The 17,400-nt window shown below is 38.1% G+C and overlaps 3 protein-coding genes and 1 long non-coding RNA gene across 6 annotated transcripts in view; 1 reads left to right on the top strand and 3 right to left on the bottom strand.

Moving 5' to 3' along the window:
• Nucleotides 1–4,150: 4,150 nt before the first annotated feature.
• Nucleotides 4,151–8,614, bottom strand: ro60 (Ro60, Y RNA binding protein). The gene is made up of 10 exons (XM_077614949.1): nucleotides 8,409–8,614; nucleotides 8,233–8,325; nucleotides 6,941–7,541; nucleotides 6,472–6,692; nucleotides 6,216–6,362; nucleotides 5,998–6,135; nucleotides 5,806–5,922; nucleotides 5,210–5,326; nucleotides 4,893–5,039; nucleotides 4,151–4,755 (listed from the first exon to the last, which is right to left on the bottom strand). The coding sequence occupies exons 3-10, from the start codon at nucleotides 7,521–7,523 to the stop codon at nucleotides 4,603–4,605; spliced, it is 1,623 nt and encodes a 540-aa protein (XP_077471075.1). The 5' UTR covers nucleotides 7,524–7,541; nucleotides 8,233–8,325; nucleotides 8,409–8,614; the 3' UTR covers nucleotides 4,151–4,602.
• LOC144085559 (uncharacterized) overlaps nucleotides 8,554–17,400 on the top strand; it is a 60,528-nt gene continuing 51,681 nt past the window's right edge. For all 3 annotated transcript variants that reach the window (XR_013304182.1, XR_013304180.1, XR_013304183.1), the window contains exons 1-2: nucleotides 8,554–8,644; nucleotides 11,400–11,475. This is a non-coding gene — a long non-coding RNA (uncharacterized LOC144085559). The remainder of the gene's footprint in view (nucleotides 8,645–11,399; nucleotides 11,476–17,400) is intronic.
• LOC144085904 (regulator of G-protein signaling 13-like) lies at nucleotides 12,862–13,966 on the bottom strand. Its single transcript, XM_077615588.1, has 5 exons — nucleotides 13,769–13,966; nucleotides 13,622–13,675; nucleotides 13,480–13,541; nucleotides 13,218–13,384; nucleotides 12,862–13,125 (listed from the first exon to the last, which is right to left on the bottom strand). Exons 1-5 carry the CDS (start codon nucleotides 13,870–13,872, stop codon nucleotides 12,958–12,960), a joined length of 555 nt encoding a protein of 184 aa, XP_077471714.1. The 5' UTR covers nucleotides 13,873–13,966; the 3' UTR covers nucleotides 12,862–12,957.
• Nucleotides 16,283–17,147, bottom strand: rgs1 (regulator of G protein signaling 1). The gene is made up of 4 exons (XM_077614951.1): nucleotides 17,009–17,147; nucleotides 16,788–16,872; nucleotides 16,534–16,700; nucleotides 16,283–16,459 (listed from the first exon to the last, which is right to left on the bottom strand). Exons 1-4 carry the CDS (start codon nucleotides 17,039–17,041, stop codon nucleotides 16,283–16,285), a joined length of 462 nt encoding a protein of 153 aa, XP_077471077.1. The 5' UTR covers nucleotides 17,042–17,147.

Raw genomic sequence — 17,400 nt, 5'->3', positions numbered from 1 at the left:
GGTGGCCAACTGTTAAATTATGCGTGTGTCACCGCGGGGTTTCTTAACCCTTTTGACCTTAAACGGCAATTTAACGACAACTAGGTATCCGCGGGCATTTCAAATATTATGTTTTTGCCTAACTTATATCCCATCAAGCTCTAAAATAGTACATGCAAATAAAAAAACGATAATAAAGAGCAAAAAGTGCAAATGAAAATGTCTTTCTATTATAGTAATTTGTATTTTATTAACATTCAATCATTTAAACAAGAAAAAAGTGTCATCAAAGAAGATGAAAGGAGACTGGTCCAAATTAACGAAAAAATGGGTATAAACGTATTGAAGGTGAAAATCACCATAGTATTACATGGTAATAATAAGATTGCAAAACCAAATCTGGCCAGTAGATTTCAGTAATGAACCTCTTACAGCAGGGGTCTCGAACTCAATTTACCTGGGGGCCGCTAGAGGCCGAGTCTGGGTGAGACTGGGCCGCATCAGGATTTCCACAAGAAAAGCACTGATAAAACTTTCCAACGTTATCAAATATCTTTATTTTTTAACAAAAAATAATGAATTAAATAAATTAACTTAAAGATGAATAAAAAATAAATCAATCAGTAATATAAAACCAAATAATACTAATGAGCATACAGTAGATATTCACTGGCTGGCTAAGTAGAGAAAATGAATTATTTTTATTCCGTTTCAAATTTCTGTATTAACAGCTCTTTAACCTTTAACTTTCTGAACTTGAATGGAACATTGAACATGAAATATTCTGAACACGGCTTCTCTTGCCTACTCCTTGCTGCTAGAGACCTGGCAGCACTTCTTCTCACATAGTAACATTTGGCTTGAGGGAGGAAGCAGTGGAGACCCTCAGTAGAGCTTGAAGATGCTCATCAGTAAGTCTGGACCTGTACTTGGACTTATTGAAGTTCAAGGTGGAGAAGAGCTTCTCACACAAGTATGTGCTCCCAAAAAGGCACATGGTCCGCTTGAACCTTCGGGAAAGTTCAGGGAAGCTGGGGGTCAACTCTCTCAAAAATTGCCCAAGCTTGTCTGCTTCTCCACTCACCTCCCTGAACTTGGCTTTGAGTGCAGAGTTGCACTGCAGGTTAATGAGCTCCATTTGAAGCTCAGGAGGGGCATCTTGCACATCAAAGGAGAAGGGGTCCGCAAAAATTTGAAATGTGGCTTTGTGTGTCTTGAAGTCTGCAAATCTGTGATCAAATTCCTCCTGTAGCTTCGAAATGGCCTCAACATACTTCTCACCACTGAATGGTGTGCCTGCATCCACGAGAGCCTTGCATGCTGGGAAATGGCAAAGGTTTGTCTGAGAGAGCTGGGCTTTCCATAACACAAGTTTAGTGCAGAATGCTCTCACGTTGTCATAGGCAGCACTGACGAGTTGCCCCTGGCCTTGTAGCTTCTTGTTCAGTACATTAAGCTCATGTGTGATATCAACAAGAAAAGCCAAGTCCATGAGCCATTTGGGATCACTTAGCACAGGATCAATCAACTCACAAACGGCGTAGCTAGCTTTGACTGCTGCATTACTGTCTTTGGTAGCCTTCTTGAAGAGATCCTGTTGCCTCAGAAGACGTGTTTTAAGACTGGCAACCTGGTTGGCTCTCTCATCTCCCTGGTATTTTTCGTACTCCTCAGCATGTCTCATAGTACAATTACGTTTCAAATTGTATTCCTTGTGCACCGCAACTTTTTCAGTGTAAATGAGACACGTCGGGGTGCCCCTGTGTTCAACAAAGAAATATTGCACTCCCCACTTTTCTTGAAACTGTCTGTGCTCATCACCGACCTTTCTCTTCATGGCAGGCTTTGAAAGAGACATCTCTGGGGCTCTGTAATATGTTTTTCCACTTGGAATGAGTCTCGGGTTGATCTTTCACATTCATTCGCGCGGGTTTGTGGCGCATGTGCACTTTCGCTCTCCGTTTCAATCGCGGAGATGGCTACAGACACTGACACAGGCTGGATCACGGATCATAGCGCCTCATTCAGTTCTATGCTGAGAGCAGCGGAGGAGTGTGCGCGCCGAGCGGAGTGATCGGCCTCACGGCTTCTCCTCCGCCCAGCTGATTGGAGGAATGAATGAGTGAGTGAGCGAGGCACTGGACAGCCCGGCCGATGTCCCGCCCTCCAGAGCCGTATACCTCACCGTGATTGGTTCATTCAGCTCCGAACCAAAGTTCCCTCTAATTTTTGGTTGGTCTGAGCAGAAAGACAACCTCCCTGAGCGCACTGAGTACCAGTGTGAGCGAGATCATCGGTACTCGGATGATTCGCCTAAAGACGTTTCGCCGACGGACGTTTGACAGACGGGCAGGTTTCGCCGAAACGGGATTCGAACGCTCGCCCCGCCGGATCGTGTGTGTACAAGTTTTTCAACCTCGGCCCGCGGGCCATATACGGCCCGTTAGGATTTTTAATCCGGCCCGCCGCCGGTGTTGTCCAAATTATAGTAAAAATCAATGTTCGTCTACCATCAATGGCAGTCCGGGAATAAGCACTCTTGGGCAGGCAGATGTAGCAGAACCGAGCCGTAAAATGACAGCAATCGGGTCAAATCCATCCTAAAACAGCATTTAATGATTAAATACAAATACTGGATGATATCGCGATGGAGGCAAAAAAACGTCTATAGACGTCCATTCGCCAAACGGCTCAAAATGCTCTCAAATTCGGTCAAATCCAGCTGAAAACAGCGTTTAATGATTAAATACAAATACTAGTATTTGTATTTAATCATTAAACTAACAAATACTAGTACGACCTGTCCGTCTGTCAAACATCCGTCGGCGAAACGTCTTTAGGCGAATCATCCGGTCACGACATCATCATTGCTCGCTATCGGCACACCAGTATCACACCTGCCACAAGCAGGAGCATGTCAATGTTCCCTCTAATTTTTCATGTAAAACATGCTGTAAAACAAGAAAAACATGAGTGGACAGAGCTACTGCCACTGGCTGCCACTTAAACGGCGCCATCATGGGGAAAGGGGTAAAAAAAAAAAAAAAAAAAATGAAAAAAAAAAATTAAAAAAAAAAATTAAAAAAAAAAAAATCGATCTTTCATATTAAGACGGGGGCCGCAAATTATCGTCCCGCGGGCCGCAGTTGGCCCGCGGGCCGCTAGTTTGAGACCCCTGTCTTACAGGCTTGTCTTCTAACAAGATACACGTAGATGAACGGAATGAATAAATATTTTCGATAAATCCTGTAATATATAAGGAGAAACTGCAAATATTTTTTTATATGATGGTAATTTCACTATAAAGAATATTTAAACAAATACAAATTAAGATTGAGTTATGGATGCAAAAGTTAACAGAAACTTGATCAGCTGAGTTGGATCACAAAAAATGGGATGTAAATAGGAGTGATTTTTGTAATGTTGTATACAATAATCAAAGGCATTCTCTCAACAAAGCACAGGCCCGTGTGTTTTTAACATTTCAAAGAATTACACGGCATATTATTTGTATACAGGTAAACTGTTTATTAAACATTTTCTCTTTTTCATTCAGCACGGGTAGTGTTTTGTGTTAAAAATTCTGTCCTACAAATGCAAATCAACAGGTCAGCAGAGAAACAATTATATACCATTTGCTTTTCCTGGGTATTACAGTAAAGCCCATAATAGCTATGTATAGTGTAAAAGTAAATTAAAAAGTCCAAAACAGGTTCACACTCTGTCACACACAACCATCACAAATGAAAATGCATTATGAACATCAATGATAATCATTTAATGGCAAAGATTTATCACCTTTGTGTGTGAATTTGACAATTGTTTTAAGTGTGTAATACTGGGTCCTTAAAAAATATTATTGTATTTAGTCTACGGCTAGTTTGTAATAGAAATTATATATATTGCAAAAGAATCATGAGCTAGTATAAGTACAGTGGTAATCAAGTCAATATTAACAAACGCGCAAATGGAAAAACTCAAATTTGCTCTTGGAAATCTTTAGAAAAGTGAAGCGCTCATACAAGCATTGTGCAATCAGTAGAAAAAGATCCCGGCAACCAATCAAAACCATTGAAATACTATTTTAAGCTGTATTCGCCAGCAATACAAACTGCCAATGTCTTTATGTGGAAAGTCCTTGAGAATCAAATAAAGGGACTTGTTATGGACCTTAATATTCTAGCAGCACAATATTTAATCATGTCATAACTGCCATTCCATGTGAGCAAAATACATCAATTCGAGAGGTCTGTCCAGCCTGCTGGACATTGTCAGGAACAAAATACAAAAAGAAAAACAAGAGTAAAATGCTGGTATTTATCAGTACTGTGAACAGTAGAAATCTATAAATAAGTGACTCCCATTCAATTGCATTAGTGAAGAAAAAGCTATTAGTGTTTTACACTCACAGCGGGAGTTGTTGGAACTCAAAAACCAAATTAAAATATGAAAATAAAAGAATCCACAAAAAAGTATTCAGAAATGTGACTATTGGGGGATTCAGCTTCCTACTTTCTAAGTAGAACTCTATAGGTATTACGTCATGTACATTAGATATGTTTGTCGACTATGTTCCTTCAAATTGCATTGAAATGATGCCTGTCAAAGCCTGAATGAACACGTTCATATTAAATCCAGTGCCATATTACGAATGACGCTAAAGGCTCCGAGATCGAAACCGGAGATGCTCAGTAGACCTCTGTCCTCGGTGTCAACAATTGTGTGTCCTATGGTTGTCAGCCCACACATCACCAACTTGGAATTGCATCCTGATATCTGTCCAGGAAATGCACATACAGATTAATCAGGACAAAAAGTGAAATTAAGCTCTAATCTACTCAGAAATAATAATAATCAGGATAAATAATAGCAGTCATACTATTTTTTTTTTAAACTAAATGATAAAAAGGTACTTGTCTGTGTTTCTTGAGCGTTTCCAGCGGCCTTGCAGTGAAAGTCCACAATGGGTTGTTGGAGAGAATGATGAACACATCCACAGCTTTCCCATTATCGGTGGCCCATGTAATGGGCAGAGTGCAATCTGTACTTCCTCCAGGGATCTAAACCATACAATTAAGTGCACATATCAAAAGTTAAAATAAACAATATAAAAAGGCATCATTTCATGTCAAGGCAGTAAAAGTAAAAACGTGGTTTCACACTGTAGGGAAAATCTCTGGTTCTGTGTTAGTAAAATAACAGAAGCATAGGGTCTTTTCAGAGATGTTACCTTTACTAGTTCATTGGTTGTTTGCGCAAGAGTCATGTCAGCAGATACAGAACACTGTTCCAATGCCCCTTCAGAGTAGGCCAGTACATGGGTTTTTGCCTCTGTTCTTGCAAACACCTGTGGTTAGTAAAAATGTTAAAATGGGGAACATTAAAACAGGTGTTTACCAACTGAACAAACAGGACATAGCATATAGTTCCCAACATAAATGAGAACTCTTTGAGACACCAGAGTTTAATACATTCCTAAAATGTTGAAAAAAAATTGGATTCAGCATTGAGTCAACTCAAATAGTGAATATTTTGAAAGATGGCATGTCATAGAAAATATTTTAAAAGGAAACTTAAAGTAAGGTCACTAATGGTGCAGTTGTGATTCACTTATTTGTGCTAGATGGGTGAGTGAAACATTAAAATTACAGAACCCAATAAATGATTCGACCCATTGCATCTCTGAATATTTTGCAGTATAATGGGTCTGACATTAAAATTTAAATGTTAAGCGTTTGTCTAAAAACCTGCGATTACAATGACCCAATCTAAGTGAGTTTATAAAACGCTGATGTTTCACACAATGGGGAGTTGCCACAGTCTTACCATGGTAATAACTGCAGCAGCAAATGCTGTGCTGACTGATGTTCCTGGGACAACGCTGCTCAACAATGTACTCACATCCACAGCCACAACAAAGCTTTTTCCAACGGGCTCCACATTCTGGAAAACAACCATTATTATTATTATTTTTCATCTGATGCTGTTCGATTTTTCTTGCCAGCACGTTCAACCCACCATGAAACTCTTATAAAATGCAACATCCAAGGCTTTGAGGATGGTGCCTTCAGCCCCCCACTTCGTTTTACCCTGGTAGCCTTGACCTCTTTTGTAGTGTTCAGAAGCCAAGAGTATGCTGAAAGGGTGCATTTTTTCCTGATGGAAAAATTGCAATTTGTTATTGTTTAAATTTGCATATACCTAAAATATTCAAATGTATGAGCAGTTGTTCATACGTTTTTGAGTACTGCCTCCGCCTGGATTCTTTCACACAGTGCTTGGGTTTCTGACCCCCCAGGCTGGAGCACCTTTTTGGCCGTCATCTTTCCAAGCATATTTAAGACTGTTTGAAGCGGCATTTCCTTTAACAGAGCCCTCCAAACCTAGAGAAAATAGTGGCAATAGATCAAATGCACTCTAAACACAAGCAGCAATGAAAATGGCTTCTTTGTTAAAAAGGTATAAAGAATGAAATAATGCAACTTGGCTCACTAATTTGGACTTCAAGTGGTCCGTAAGTAGCTGCTCCTTCTCCAGTTTGTGCTCCTCAATCAAATTGATCACCGCTGTTTCATCACAACTATGCTTGACCTTCTCCACTATTTCTAGGTATGAAAGCACTTTGGCAACATCCACTGTGTTTTCTTTATTAACATAGACCACTTCAACTTCTTTCCATCCTTTTGAGACATACTTGCTGATCAAGGCAATAGCTGAAGAAAACAAACAAAAAAAACATTCTTCTTTATAACGCCCCTAGTTTCTAGATCTTCTGCACTCGTATCAATTTTGAATGTTTGTTTTTTCCATCATAAATAATGTCACCATTTGTATACAGCTTTTTTTTGTTATTTGGGATGTCACTCTGACAAAATAAATAACAATAGCAACTTGAAAATAGGGCAAAGACTTTTTCAAATCACTGCATGTAATACTATGTCATATATTTGTGCAAGTTCACCTTCATCGGCTGGTTTGGTATGAGAAAGCCTGAGTAAATCTCGATGTGACCAGCCACCTCTCTGCTTACATCTGGTCACAATTGCAGCAAGACTGAGAGCATCCTGGCTGTTATACCAGTCAGACACGGCTTTCCTCAGTCCCCTTCCCCAAATTCCACACTTCATGTCCTCCTTCAATTCTTTCTTATATTGAATAAAAGAAAATAGATGAGCGGGATCCTGACAAATTTCCTTGACAGCTTTAAACGCTGCACGCTTGGTCGTCACTTCGGCATGCTGGGAGCACAGAGCCAAGGCAAAAATGCAGGGTTCCAGTCTGGCAGCGCGCCCATCTTGAGCAAAGCTTTTGATTTCGTTCACCACTTCGATGCCTTGGCCCTCCTGAAGCATGGACAGGAGGGCTCCTGCATGCATCACGAGGAGATGAGCCTCCTCTATGGCATTGTAAATGTCTCCCTCCGAGCCATAGCACAAAAAACGGCGGAGTCTGACTTTGTCGCTGACCTCCCAGTGATAATTATCACCCGCTGCATTCAAAGTATGGTTGCCGGGACAAGGTGGAGGGCATCCGGATGGTTCCATCGTCACACCGAGGACAACCTTGAATAGGTGAAACAACTTTACATAGATGCCAGTGTGAAAAATTGTACACTCAAAAATAGGACAAACGCAATGGAAAATTGATTGTCCTACGCCATTCATGTTAAATGTGCCAATAAAATGAATTCAAAACAATGTTTACATGTTCATAAGATAACATTGTCAGTGCCCAAAAGAAATCAGCTGTCCAGTGGTGACTTTTTAACATCAACAGTTGGCCTAGTACATTGCCAAAAATAGACTAAAGCCGATTAAGGCACAAGATACAAAGAGAGTCACAGCCTCACTGAACAATTGACAGAGAGTTTAAACACTCGAACCGTTATTTGTTCCATTGTGTTAGTATATATCATTTCCCCTGTTAGTTAATGCTATAAAAGCTGTTTTAGGTTATTTGAGCTAAATTAGCTGAGCTATCAGATCTAGTAAACACATTCACCAACGCCCAACATTGGTCAGTAATGAAGCGATCGTCAATTTATGACATTAATCAGATGAAGATTTAGGAAAAATCTTGCCAGTTCCCAACTTTCCTTGATTGGATGATGGATGGCGATCGCCTGGGATGGAAACTAACGACTTGACTCGACTAAAATTAAGTTCAATTTGTGACAAAATATCCAGTCTACGGTGGACAATCAAGAAGGCGTTGAACTCGGAAATAACTTGAAATGAGAAACTTGAAACTTACCGCTATATTTGGACACTGGTATGAACTTCGGTGAATATGGAGAGGCCTGCCTCTATCCCACAGAGACAACAAGCGGCTGTAGTACACTGAACTCTGGGAAAGTGAGTTCAGCAATGTAAATACAAAAAGAAATCAAAACAAAAACTGTCCTCCACATTTCTATCTTTACATCATACTTGGTCCTCGGTTTATATGTTAGATCCATTCTGCAAAAATGCAGAAATATCCATAGACGAATAAGGCGGGTGGGAGGGTCAGGTGTCTGGAAAAAAAACAATAACAATAACAATCAACCGTCAATTACGTCATATTTGAGAGACGGCAATGAAAAATGACGTAGGAGGCGTGGCGTTAGTAAGCAGCGGCTGTTTTAAAGGATCTTTTTTACAGATTCCATTGCATCAAACCTAAGGTGAGTGGTTTTCTCCCTAAAATACAAGAGGTAATTGCCGTCCTAATTGGCTCCCATCACGAATTATGCATCTCTCACTGTATACACATGATATCTATGCTTACACTATTCGCCCCAGCGGGCTCCATATTTCAGCATTGAATAATAATGAAATGTGTAACATTTTAGATTATTTATTTTCCTGACAAGGCCATGATCAAACATTTTTCCTTCCTCAAATATAATATAGTTGAAGAGAAAATTCACAGAACTACTGTTGGGCTCAAATAAAACTCATGTCACTCCAAATTACAAATCAAAAATCACATTTTTTTGCACATTTGCTCTACCTGAGCAACATTTTTGTGGAATAAATGCAATACTATTCATGAATGAAAATATTTCACCAAATTCATGCAAGACAGTTCTGTATTTTTCATTGCTGTCTTTGAGTAAAGTTTGCTAGGAATAATATTTATAATCCAAATTGAGTTCAGACAATTAACATTACATTATTAAACGTGGTGTGCAGTTTTTCTTTTTAAATAATAATTGAATAAATAAAAGTGAAAATAAAAACAATCATGAATGCAATAATAAGAATTACATTAAAAATAAAAAACAAAAACAAATAGGTTGAGCATAGTGTAAGCACTACTGAAAAATATATTTTTCAATTTTATTTTATTAAAACACTTTCTTCATGATGTATTTGTATTCATTTAGATTTTTTAAAAATTATTATGAATTCATTTCATATTTCTTTTTAATTGTTTTTAAATCTTCTTTATTTATTTGTATTCATTTGGATTTTAACTTAAATTATTATGTTAGTAATCTCCTTATTTATATTTCCTTTTTAATTGTTTTTTTAAATCTCATCTTTTCATTTATATATAGTCCTTTATTTTCAATCTTATCTATTCATCACATTTATTTAAAGCTAGAAGCGAGGTTAAGTGTTATAAAAAAAATGAATGTTTGGCACGTAATGATATTAGATATAAACACATGAAGTGGCAGTCTTTCAAGCCTGATGAGGACTTACAATGAAAGGATGATTAGCACAGATTTAGTCTTGGTGCTTTAAGTGCTCTTCATCACAGTATTTTTCTAGTGCTTCCTAGAAGTGCATTTAAACAAATCCTTTATCCGTTCTCAATCAGATTGTAGATTTTCTTTTGTGCCACAACAATACAGGTTGAAGCCGGCTGTTGAAGATTTTGTTTGATGACATCTTTTGTGTAAAAATCCAAGTTGACCTGTTGAGATATTGTAAACGTTACACATATTACAATGGGAAAATTACATTTCTACAAAGCCCAAGTGTTATTTATGAGTCTATGAAATTCTGCTGCATTTTCTGAATGGTTAGCATGTCTGCCTTGCATTTCCGAGATTTTCGGTTCAAATCCGGGTTTTGCTATGTGGAACTTTCATGTTCTAGCCATGGCTATGTGGGTTTTTTGGAGTTCTCCCAAAAAGTATGTACAGTAAGCTTCATAAATGTATGACGCTCTCTGTGTACGCTCATCCGGTCTGTCCAATGATAGGCGAGCCAAAAGTCCAAGTTTTCCTTACAAAATTCAGATATTTCCATGTCTCGAAAGGCTAAGTGTCCAACTTGTTTTGACCCAAAAGAAGAGCATAAAGATTTTGTCAAGATAAAAACAACATCACTGTTAATGGCAGCCATTCAGTTAATTATTGCATCAAAGTACCTTTTTGAGAAAGGAGCGTCTCAAGAGAATTCTCGATTGTTCTTGTTCTTTTTATAGTCGGACCACAAAAGAAAGCCAATGTATTTTATTACCTTTTTACATCATGTATTATTTTGAATATGAATAAAAGCCATTACAAATCTGTTGATTTAAGCTAATCGTGAAGGATTCTGAATGAAAACCCCTATTTTTTTGTGCATTGTGTCTACAGGAAATAAATATGCCACTGAATCATGATGCCTCGTTGTACATCTCAAAGAAATCATGGAGTATTTGTATTCTCCTAGAGCCCCTAAGACTCCGAGATATTTTACAAAGCTTATTCATTGTCAAATATGCACTCCACTTCCACTCCCTTTTTTAATTATAATTTGCAGGAAGTTTTTTTTCCATAATGGTGAAAAAATATATAAACGTTCTTTTTATTTTTTATTTTATACCCTCACACCTTCATTACTTGTGTCCGTCTGTGAACTGAAAAAAAGGAGTCACATTTGAATATAACTGTGATGTCAAATCACACTTTACGCCCTTTCCTGTTGCATGTCATTTGCTATTTTTATCCATGTTCACAGGCCTACAAGTTCACAACTGTCACCAAAAATGTCGTACTTCTTTATTGATTAACTGTAGGAATGTTATGAGCCTTTTCACATTGTCCCCACTCAATGCATTTGAATGTTTCCACGTCGTTTTAGCTTACATTCAAGACACTATTCCTACTAATCAGTCAAGCTGTCATTATTTTCGAAAATGTTATCTTTTGTTGCCAGTTCAGTGAGGTTTTTTTTTACCCCTTTTATGATCACCATGGGAATTTTAAGCCTGGATTTCTGGAATTAGTTTGCATGTCTTTAAATAACACTCTATACATATTGCATTAGTTTATTTCCACATTCCACTGCACTCAGTGAATTTCATGTGTACAAAGTAGTTTGAACTCAAATCTGAAAATCAATTCCATCTTTTATTTCCATTTCTATCTTTACATTTTACTCCAGAGAACATTTTCTTTTGACTAATCTATTTTTTTCTGCTACTTGTCCGTATTATAGTGGTTGGCTAACTGGCTGGGAAAGCAGGTGTCTTCAAGAAAAATGCCATCTTCCTCAAGAATGTACTGCGTGGACGGTAAGAAACAAGACAGAAATAAATGAACTGATTTATGGCTAAATATGGATTTTTACACATTTTTATTCCACGAGAAGGGTGTAGAAATGTCTAAGACTGCTGACTGTAAAGTCTAAGTTTGTAAACAATTGCCCAGCTATCATTGCCAATGGCAGTAAATAAGTTAAGAAAGCCAGGTGTAGGATTCACGTCCTTAAAGCATATTAGTCAGTTTTCATTTCAGAAGCGTGCCCCAGTTTTTGCTGCATAACATAGTGATGTGTGTTACTTATCACTCAGCCTCCACAAGGGTGTGTGTGCAGTCACAAGGATGGCAAATGATATGAAATGCGGATGTGGGCCTTAATAGTTCCTCTTCATATCTGTCAGAGGAGAAAATTTTGTTCTAACACTTTTCATGCTTCAAAAAGCATGTTGTTACGTCCCTGTCATCAGAACAACATAACATCAGGGAGTATGTATAAGCATGTCAGATTAGGACTGTAGAGGAAAACTGAATTCAGATGTAGAGCCCGGCAGCTAGAGAAGCTTTTGAAAATAAAATTAAAACTCTGGAAGTCAATATGGTGAAAAATGTTGTGAATATTCCCTCAATACCTTGCATGAAGTCAATAGTTGTTAATGTGTAGTCTGTTTATGCACTGGCGTGTCATTTCAAATTCAAATGAGACCTCATTGTCATCCTTTGGGCTTTTGTGTTTGTGTACGAGTGGGAAATCTGTCACATTTTGTTTTTCTCTAAACCTTTAAAAAGCATGGATGAAAACATGCCAGTCATTTCATGAGTCAAACCTTAACAATAAGATACCAAACAAGATCAACATTGATATGATGGAAACTAATTGAGAAGGCAACCATGCATAGGAGTTATCCATAATATTATGCAGATTTTTCAATTTAGCGCAGTACAATTATTCAGTAAAGCTCTATAAACAATTTTAAAAACATATTCTAATACTGTGAAAATGTCCACAATATGATTTGCTATTTTTCAACGCACAGTATTTTCAGAATACGAAAATTCTTACCATTACATAGGCAACATTTCTGATACACATGAACTCCCACACATGGTGATAGATGCTCATTTCAATTGAATTGGCCAGTTTAACAAAATTGGATGTCTATCGCTGTAGATGGCAGCTAGTATATTTAATATGAAGCGGTTGGACATGCTGTTCATCTACGTTAACTGTATATTAATGCTTCCACCTCGTGTAGTTCTCACCATAGTTTCACTTAACAGTTTTGACAACTGCTGAAAGCATTTATATATGAAAACAACACGTTAGACACAGACATTGTTTAATGAATAACAGCAAAATCACAACTTCATTCGACTAGCATCCCTATGCTTCGGATGTGAAATCAGTCACTGTGGTCACTTCCATACGCGTAATGAACCATTTTGATAAAAGATGCAGCAAGTATTATTTATAAAATATACATTTGAGATACATAGTTGTATTTATTGTCACTGATTCAGACAGAGTCCAGAAAAGCCCGATAGATATCCGACCTGAGGAAGCGGGGGTAAGAATCTTTCTCCATCAGTCCGTAGATGATCCTCTGGGCCTCATCAAAGCAACCCGCACCGCCTATCTTCACGTTTCGTCTGATCAGGTCTCTGGTCTTGTGATCAATGTTAATCTAAAGGACACACCACATGGTTTTACATCAGGTTCTGGCATCTCCCACATCCGTTACCAATAAGTTAGCGTGGGCAGCCAAGGTTCACACACCTCTCTCGGGGCATCGGCTTGTATATATTGTTTGAAGATTTTTTGGGCTCTGTATGTCTTCCTCAAGGAGGAACGGATCTTTTTGTATTCCTCGCAGACCAACCAAAACTCTATGTTTTCATCGCTGAACTCTGACTTCAGGAAGGCCTCGAATATTTTCGTTCCATCTAATCAGAGAAAAATGTCAGCAGTTAGAAGGTGGAACAAGAACATTGATAACCGAAGAGTCTCGAGACACAGCGGAACGGAAGGATTTACTTACATTTTGATGTTATAAGTTTCTCGAGCGAGAGCGACCACTGTGACAATTCTTCGAAACAAAGCCTGGAAAATGTCAAGAGGTTGCAATGTGTTACTATACTAGTTAAATGGCTATTTTTTTTGGTGACATTTTGTGTAGTTACCCTCTCGTGCTTCGCAAGGATTTGCACTGCAGCCGAGACTTTAAGCTGCCTTCCCTGTCCAACGAAACATCAGCACCTTGTTCAAGTACATTATATCAGGCTAAAAATATCACTTCTCATATCAAATTTGACAATATCATGACTCACCTGCATGCCGAATGGATCTGTGGGCGCTCTTTCTTGCTAGTAAATTCACCGGATTTGACAAGTGCCATGGTTGCGGTAGAAGTCTTTGTTTTTTGGGCAAGCATGCAGGAGCAAGTGAAGAGCGGCTCCAAATTTTGGATGCGAATGCTGGTCTCACATTGTCCTGTCAGTCTAAACTGACTTATATATACCAGCAGCAGAAGTGAGTTATGAGCGTCACACCACAGTTCCGAACTAACCGCATGAAAAAGAGGAAGTTGAGAATTACGCAAACGCGGCTATCACAATACGTACTGAACCTGCTAATGTGGTTTAGAGTCTGCTGTTATGCCCGGCCATGCAAATATGGCAGTGGAAAGTTGATAGGCAAATGTTTGGCACACTTTTGCAAACAACAAAGAACATTTCTTTCTTGTCCTACATTTGGAAAATATGGGCATTAGTGTTAAATGTAAGAATCAGGCCTGTGATCCTTGTGTGGATAAGAAGTTTGGAAGGTGAATGAATGTATGAAATTCAGGTAAAACTAATCCAACTGTCATCTAAAAGAAATACTGAAAGAATTCAACTTTTTTCTCCCCATTTGACATTCATACTGATTAAAAAAAAACAAAGACACAAATTTAAAAAATAGTGTTGAGCTGATTCTCTCGCTAGAAAAATGATTGTAAGTAATTAATCTAGTTTAAGAAAAATATGTATATATATATATATTTTTTTAATTCCAAATAGAAACATCTCAACGTTTTGTGCTGAGGTCAGTGTAGGATAGATTGTTAACAAATGTTACACGTCAGTAAGGGGTGGAATTTACGTCTAATGTTTGATTAAAAACCCCTTATGTAAGAACTTTTATTCCACTTCCTCCATTAATTGTGGGAGTCATTCGACAATTTAAAATTTCTTCTGCCGCTCACTTCCTTTTCATCAACAAGCTTCAGTTTTACCTTAGCTAACCTTGTTCTCTTTTAATTTGTGCAATTCATGTTTTAGAAGTGCTCTTCCACAAAAAAATCTCCAAACTGAGAATTTTCATAGAGCATTCATTATAAGAGGAAGCAGTGAATAGATTGTCCACTAAACGTCTGCACCCTGTGAGTGAATCCTGGATAATTGCAAGGTAATAGCAGTTAAAAATCTGTATATCAATCTTGCAGAGAAAGAGCATAGTTACACCCCACACACGAATACTGATGAAAAGTATATAACTTGAATGCTTTTGCTCACAAAAACATTGTCAAACTTGTTCTTCCTAAGGATCCGAGCAGTGCAGAATAGTTCCATTAAAATATGTTGAGAAGCATCAAATAACAACAGTGCAAGCACAGCAAATGCGGCCATCATTTTGTCACGGGAAGCGTCAAGAACAAGCAAGTGATTTAAAAAACCATTAAACAAAGCTCTTTTTCCCCAATGTTTGAACTTGATTAGCATATCGAACTTGAAGTAAAATGCTTCCTTGTTATGCACCCTAAGATACTCATTTTTTTAGAAAACTCAGTTGTCTGCAGCTATAACAGAAGAAAGGATAATGTTTGATACATTTCAAAGGCGTGTACCTCAATTTTTGGCATATAATACACCAGATTTTAGGCATATAATACACCAGATTTTAGGCATATAATACACCAGATTTAAAGATTGTGCATTTACAACAATAATGTTCAGCATTCAATTTATAGTTGATATGTATTCAGATAAAATTTTATTTTTCTAGTTGCAGTTTGCAGGTGGTGTCAAAATATAGTCCGAGCATTCAAAAAAAATGTTGTGACCTTATTCTGCTACTGTAGGAAAGATGTTGCTTAAATGACCTAAATATGGATATGACAATATCTCAGAAGTATGATAACAGAAAATATTTTTTCAACTCAGAGAATGACACCGCTGGTGAGCGCAGCTATTATCTATGAGGCCAGTTACGCCACATGCGTTAAGCATATAAATGCAGATAACCTTCAAAAAGATAAGTACTTAAGAAAATGGGCACAATCCTTATCGTTTCTGTACCTGTGGAAGACGTTTGTCATTTTCCAATTTCCGTCTGAGACTCAAAGCTTGCTTCACTTCCTTGCAAAGGGTTAAATGCTTCTAATCTCAATTTACAAAGCATTCTTTTTTTTTCACAGTACATTAAGACCTGACCATGAATAGACTATTCTTCCACATTTTGGTTGTGGCATCTTGTGGAGAACATAACGTAATTGCAATGTGACAACTTGACCATGTGACTATTAGCCTGGTTTCTCCTAATGGGAAACTTTTAAGTTCTTTTGGTAGCATAGAAAGTAGTCGCTCAAAATCTCTTAACATACTTTTCATATCGTAAATAAAAGCAAAAACAGAAATTGAACTGAAGATGTGTCTACTGAATCACACAGGTATTGTATGGGCATCAACACATGTTCAACTGCATTGCGGGCCAGAATCCAGACATCCACGATGAAATCACACTTTAGTGCTACTACAGAAGAAATCGTAGAATTTTTTTTGCCGTCTGCTGACTTTATCGAGTCACCTACAGTCCGTTTTCCTCAGGAGTGCTTGATAGACGTCAGACTTGAGGAAGCGTGGGTAGCAATCTCTTGCCATCAGAGAGTAGATGAGCTTCTGTGCAGAGTCGAATGAAGTCAACGTCGGCTGGGACATATTCTTTGTTATATTTTCCCTGGTACCACAATCGATGTTGATCTGAAATCAAACCAGCAAAGCATTTCAAAGGGGTGGTTTTCTTCATTTTTCAATTTATTGATCTGGCACTGTACCTGTTTGGGTGCTTCTGTTTGGACAAACTCAGTATAGATTCTGTTGGCAGAAGAAATCATTTCTGGCACATTCTTAATTTTTTTATACTCCTCACATGCAAGCCAGAAAAGGATGTTCTCCTCACTGTGCTCTGACTGCAAGAATTCTCGAAAAGCTGATTGACCAGCTGGAAAGCAAAGGTGATGGGGAAACACAGAGTAAGTGTATCCACATCAACCTGTGTGACTTGATTAGATGCAAGAGAGGGACTTACTTTTACAAGTGAGAACATTGTCAACCGATTCACTCCAATTGTCAACATTTGCCAATGGGTCCACTGCAAAGCAACATAATCTACCCTTGAAAAGAGCATGACGATCAATCACTCCGCCACTTATCTGATAATTACAGTTATTAATGGATTTACATGAATGATTCCAAAAACACCCTATTTGCGCCTTTGAAAATGAAAATGCTGTGCAAAACAACACTTACAGATAGTGAAATCCTCCTCGTCCCTTTCCACATGGCTGCTGGAAATTGTGGTGAATGCCTAATAACTAGGTGTACAAAAAAATAATCACTTTATGGCCATCCCTGAATACATAAGGTATGGTAGATAGGGACTAGAGCCTGTCAGCCCAGTGATTTGATTGTGATTGCTTGGAAATGAGGGAGACAGGTGACTTAGCAAATCCAAATTCGCCTTTCCAAAGAGAATGGAAGGTATGAAAAACTGTATGCAAAGTGCTGTTGTGTGTGTGTGTGTGCCCGTAGGTGTGTGTGTGTAGCTGCCATCTTTGCCACACCTCAGCGACAAGAAAGCTTGACAGTGATTAAGCATCACCTCACCTCTTGACCTTTCTGTGCTTTGGCTTGATTGGCTC

This window comes from Stigmatopora argus, chromosome 12 (genome assembly GCF_051989625.1).
Source record: "Stigmatopora argus isolate UIUO_Sarg chromosome 12, RoL_Sarg_1.0, whole genome shotgun sequence".
NCBI lineage: Eukaryota > Metazoa > Chordata > Actinopteri > Syngnathiformes > Syngnathidae > Stigmatopora > Stigmatopora argus.
This window is presented reverse-complemented; position numbering and strand designations above follow the sequence as displayed.

Coding starts and splice junctions, on each gene's coding strand:
- LOC144085904 (XM_077615588.1), bottom strand. CDS start 13,872: ATGCTTGCCCAAAAAACAAAGACTTCTACCGCAACCATGGCACTTGTC. Junction 13,385..13,479: donor GAAACTTATAACATCAAAAT/GTAAGTAAATCC, acceptor TTCTCTGATTAG/ATGGAACGAAAATATTCGAG. Junction 13,126..13,217: donor AAGCCGATGCCCCGAGAGAG/GTGTGTGAACCT, acceptor TGTGTCCTTTAG/ATTAACATTGATCACAAGAC.
- rgs1 (XM_077614951.1), bottom strand. CDS start 17,041: ATGTGGAAAGGGACGAGGAGGATTTCACTATCT. Junction 16,873..17,008: donor CGAGGAGGATTTCACTATCT/GTAAGTGTTGTT, acceptor GCTCTTTTCAAG/GGTAGATTATGTTGCTTTGC. Junction 16,701..16,787: donor CAATGTTCTCACTTGTAAAA/GTAAGTCCCTCT, acceptor TTTGCTTTCCAG/CTGGTCAATCAGCTTTTCGA.
- ro60 (XM_077614949.1), bottom strand. CDS start 7,523: ATGGAACCATCCGGATGCCCTCCACCTTGTCCCGGCAACCATACTTTG. Junction 6,136..6,215: donor CGGAGGCAGTACTCAAAAAC/GTATGAACAACT, acceptor TTTTTCCATCAG/GAAAAAATGCACCCTTTCAG. Junction 5,327..5,805: donor CTGCTGCAGTTATTACCATG/GTAAGACTGTGG, acceptor TACTAACCACAG/GTGTTTGCAAGAACAGAGGC.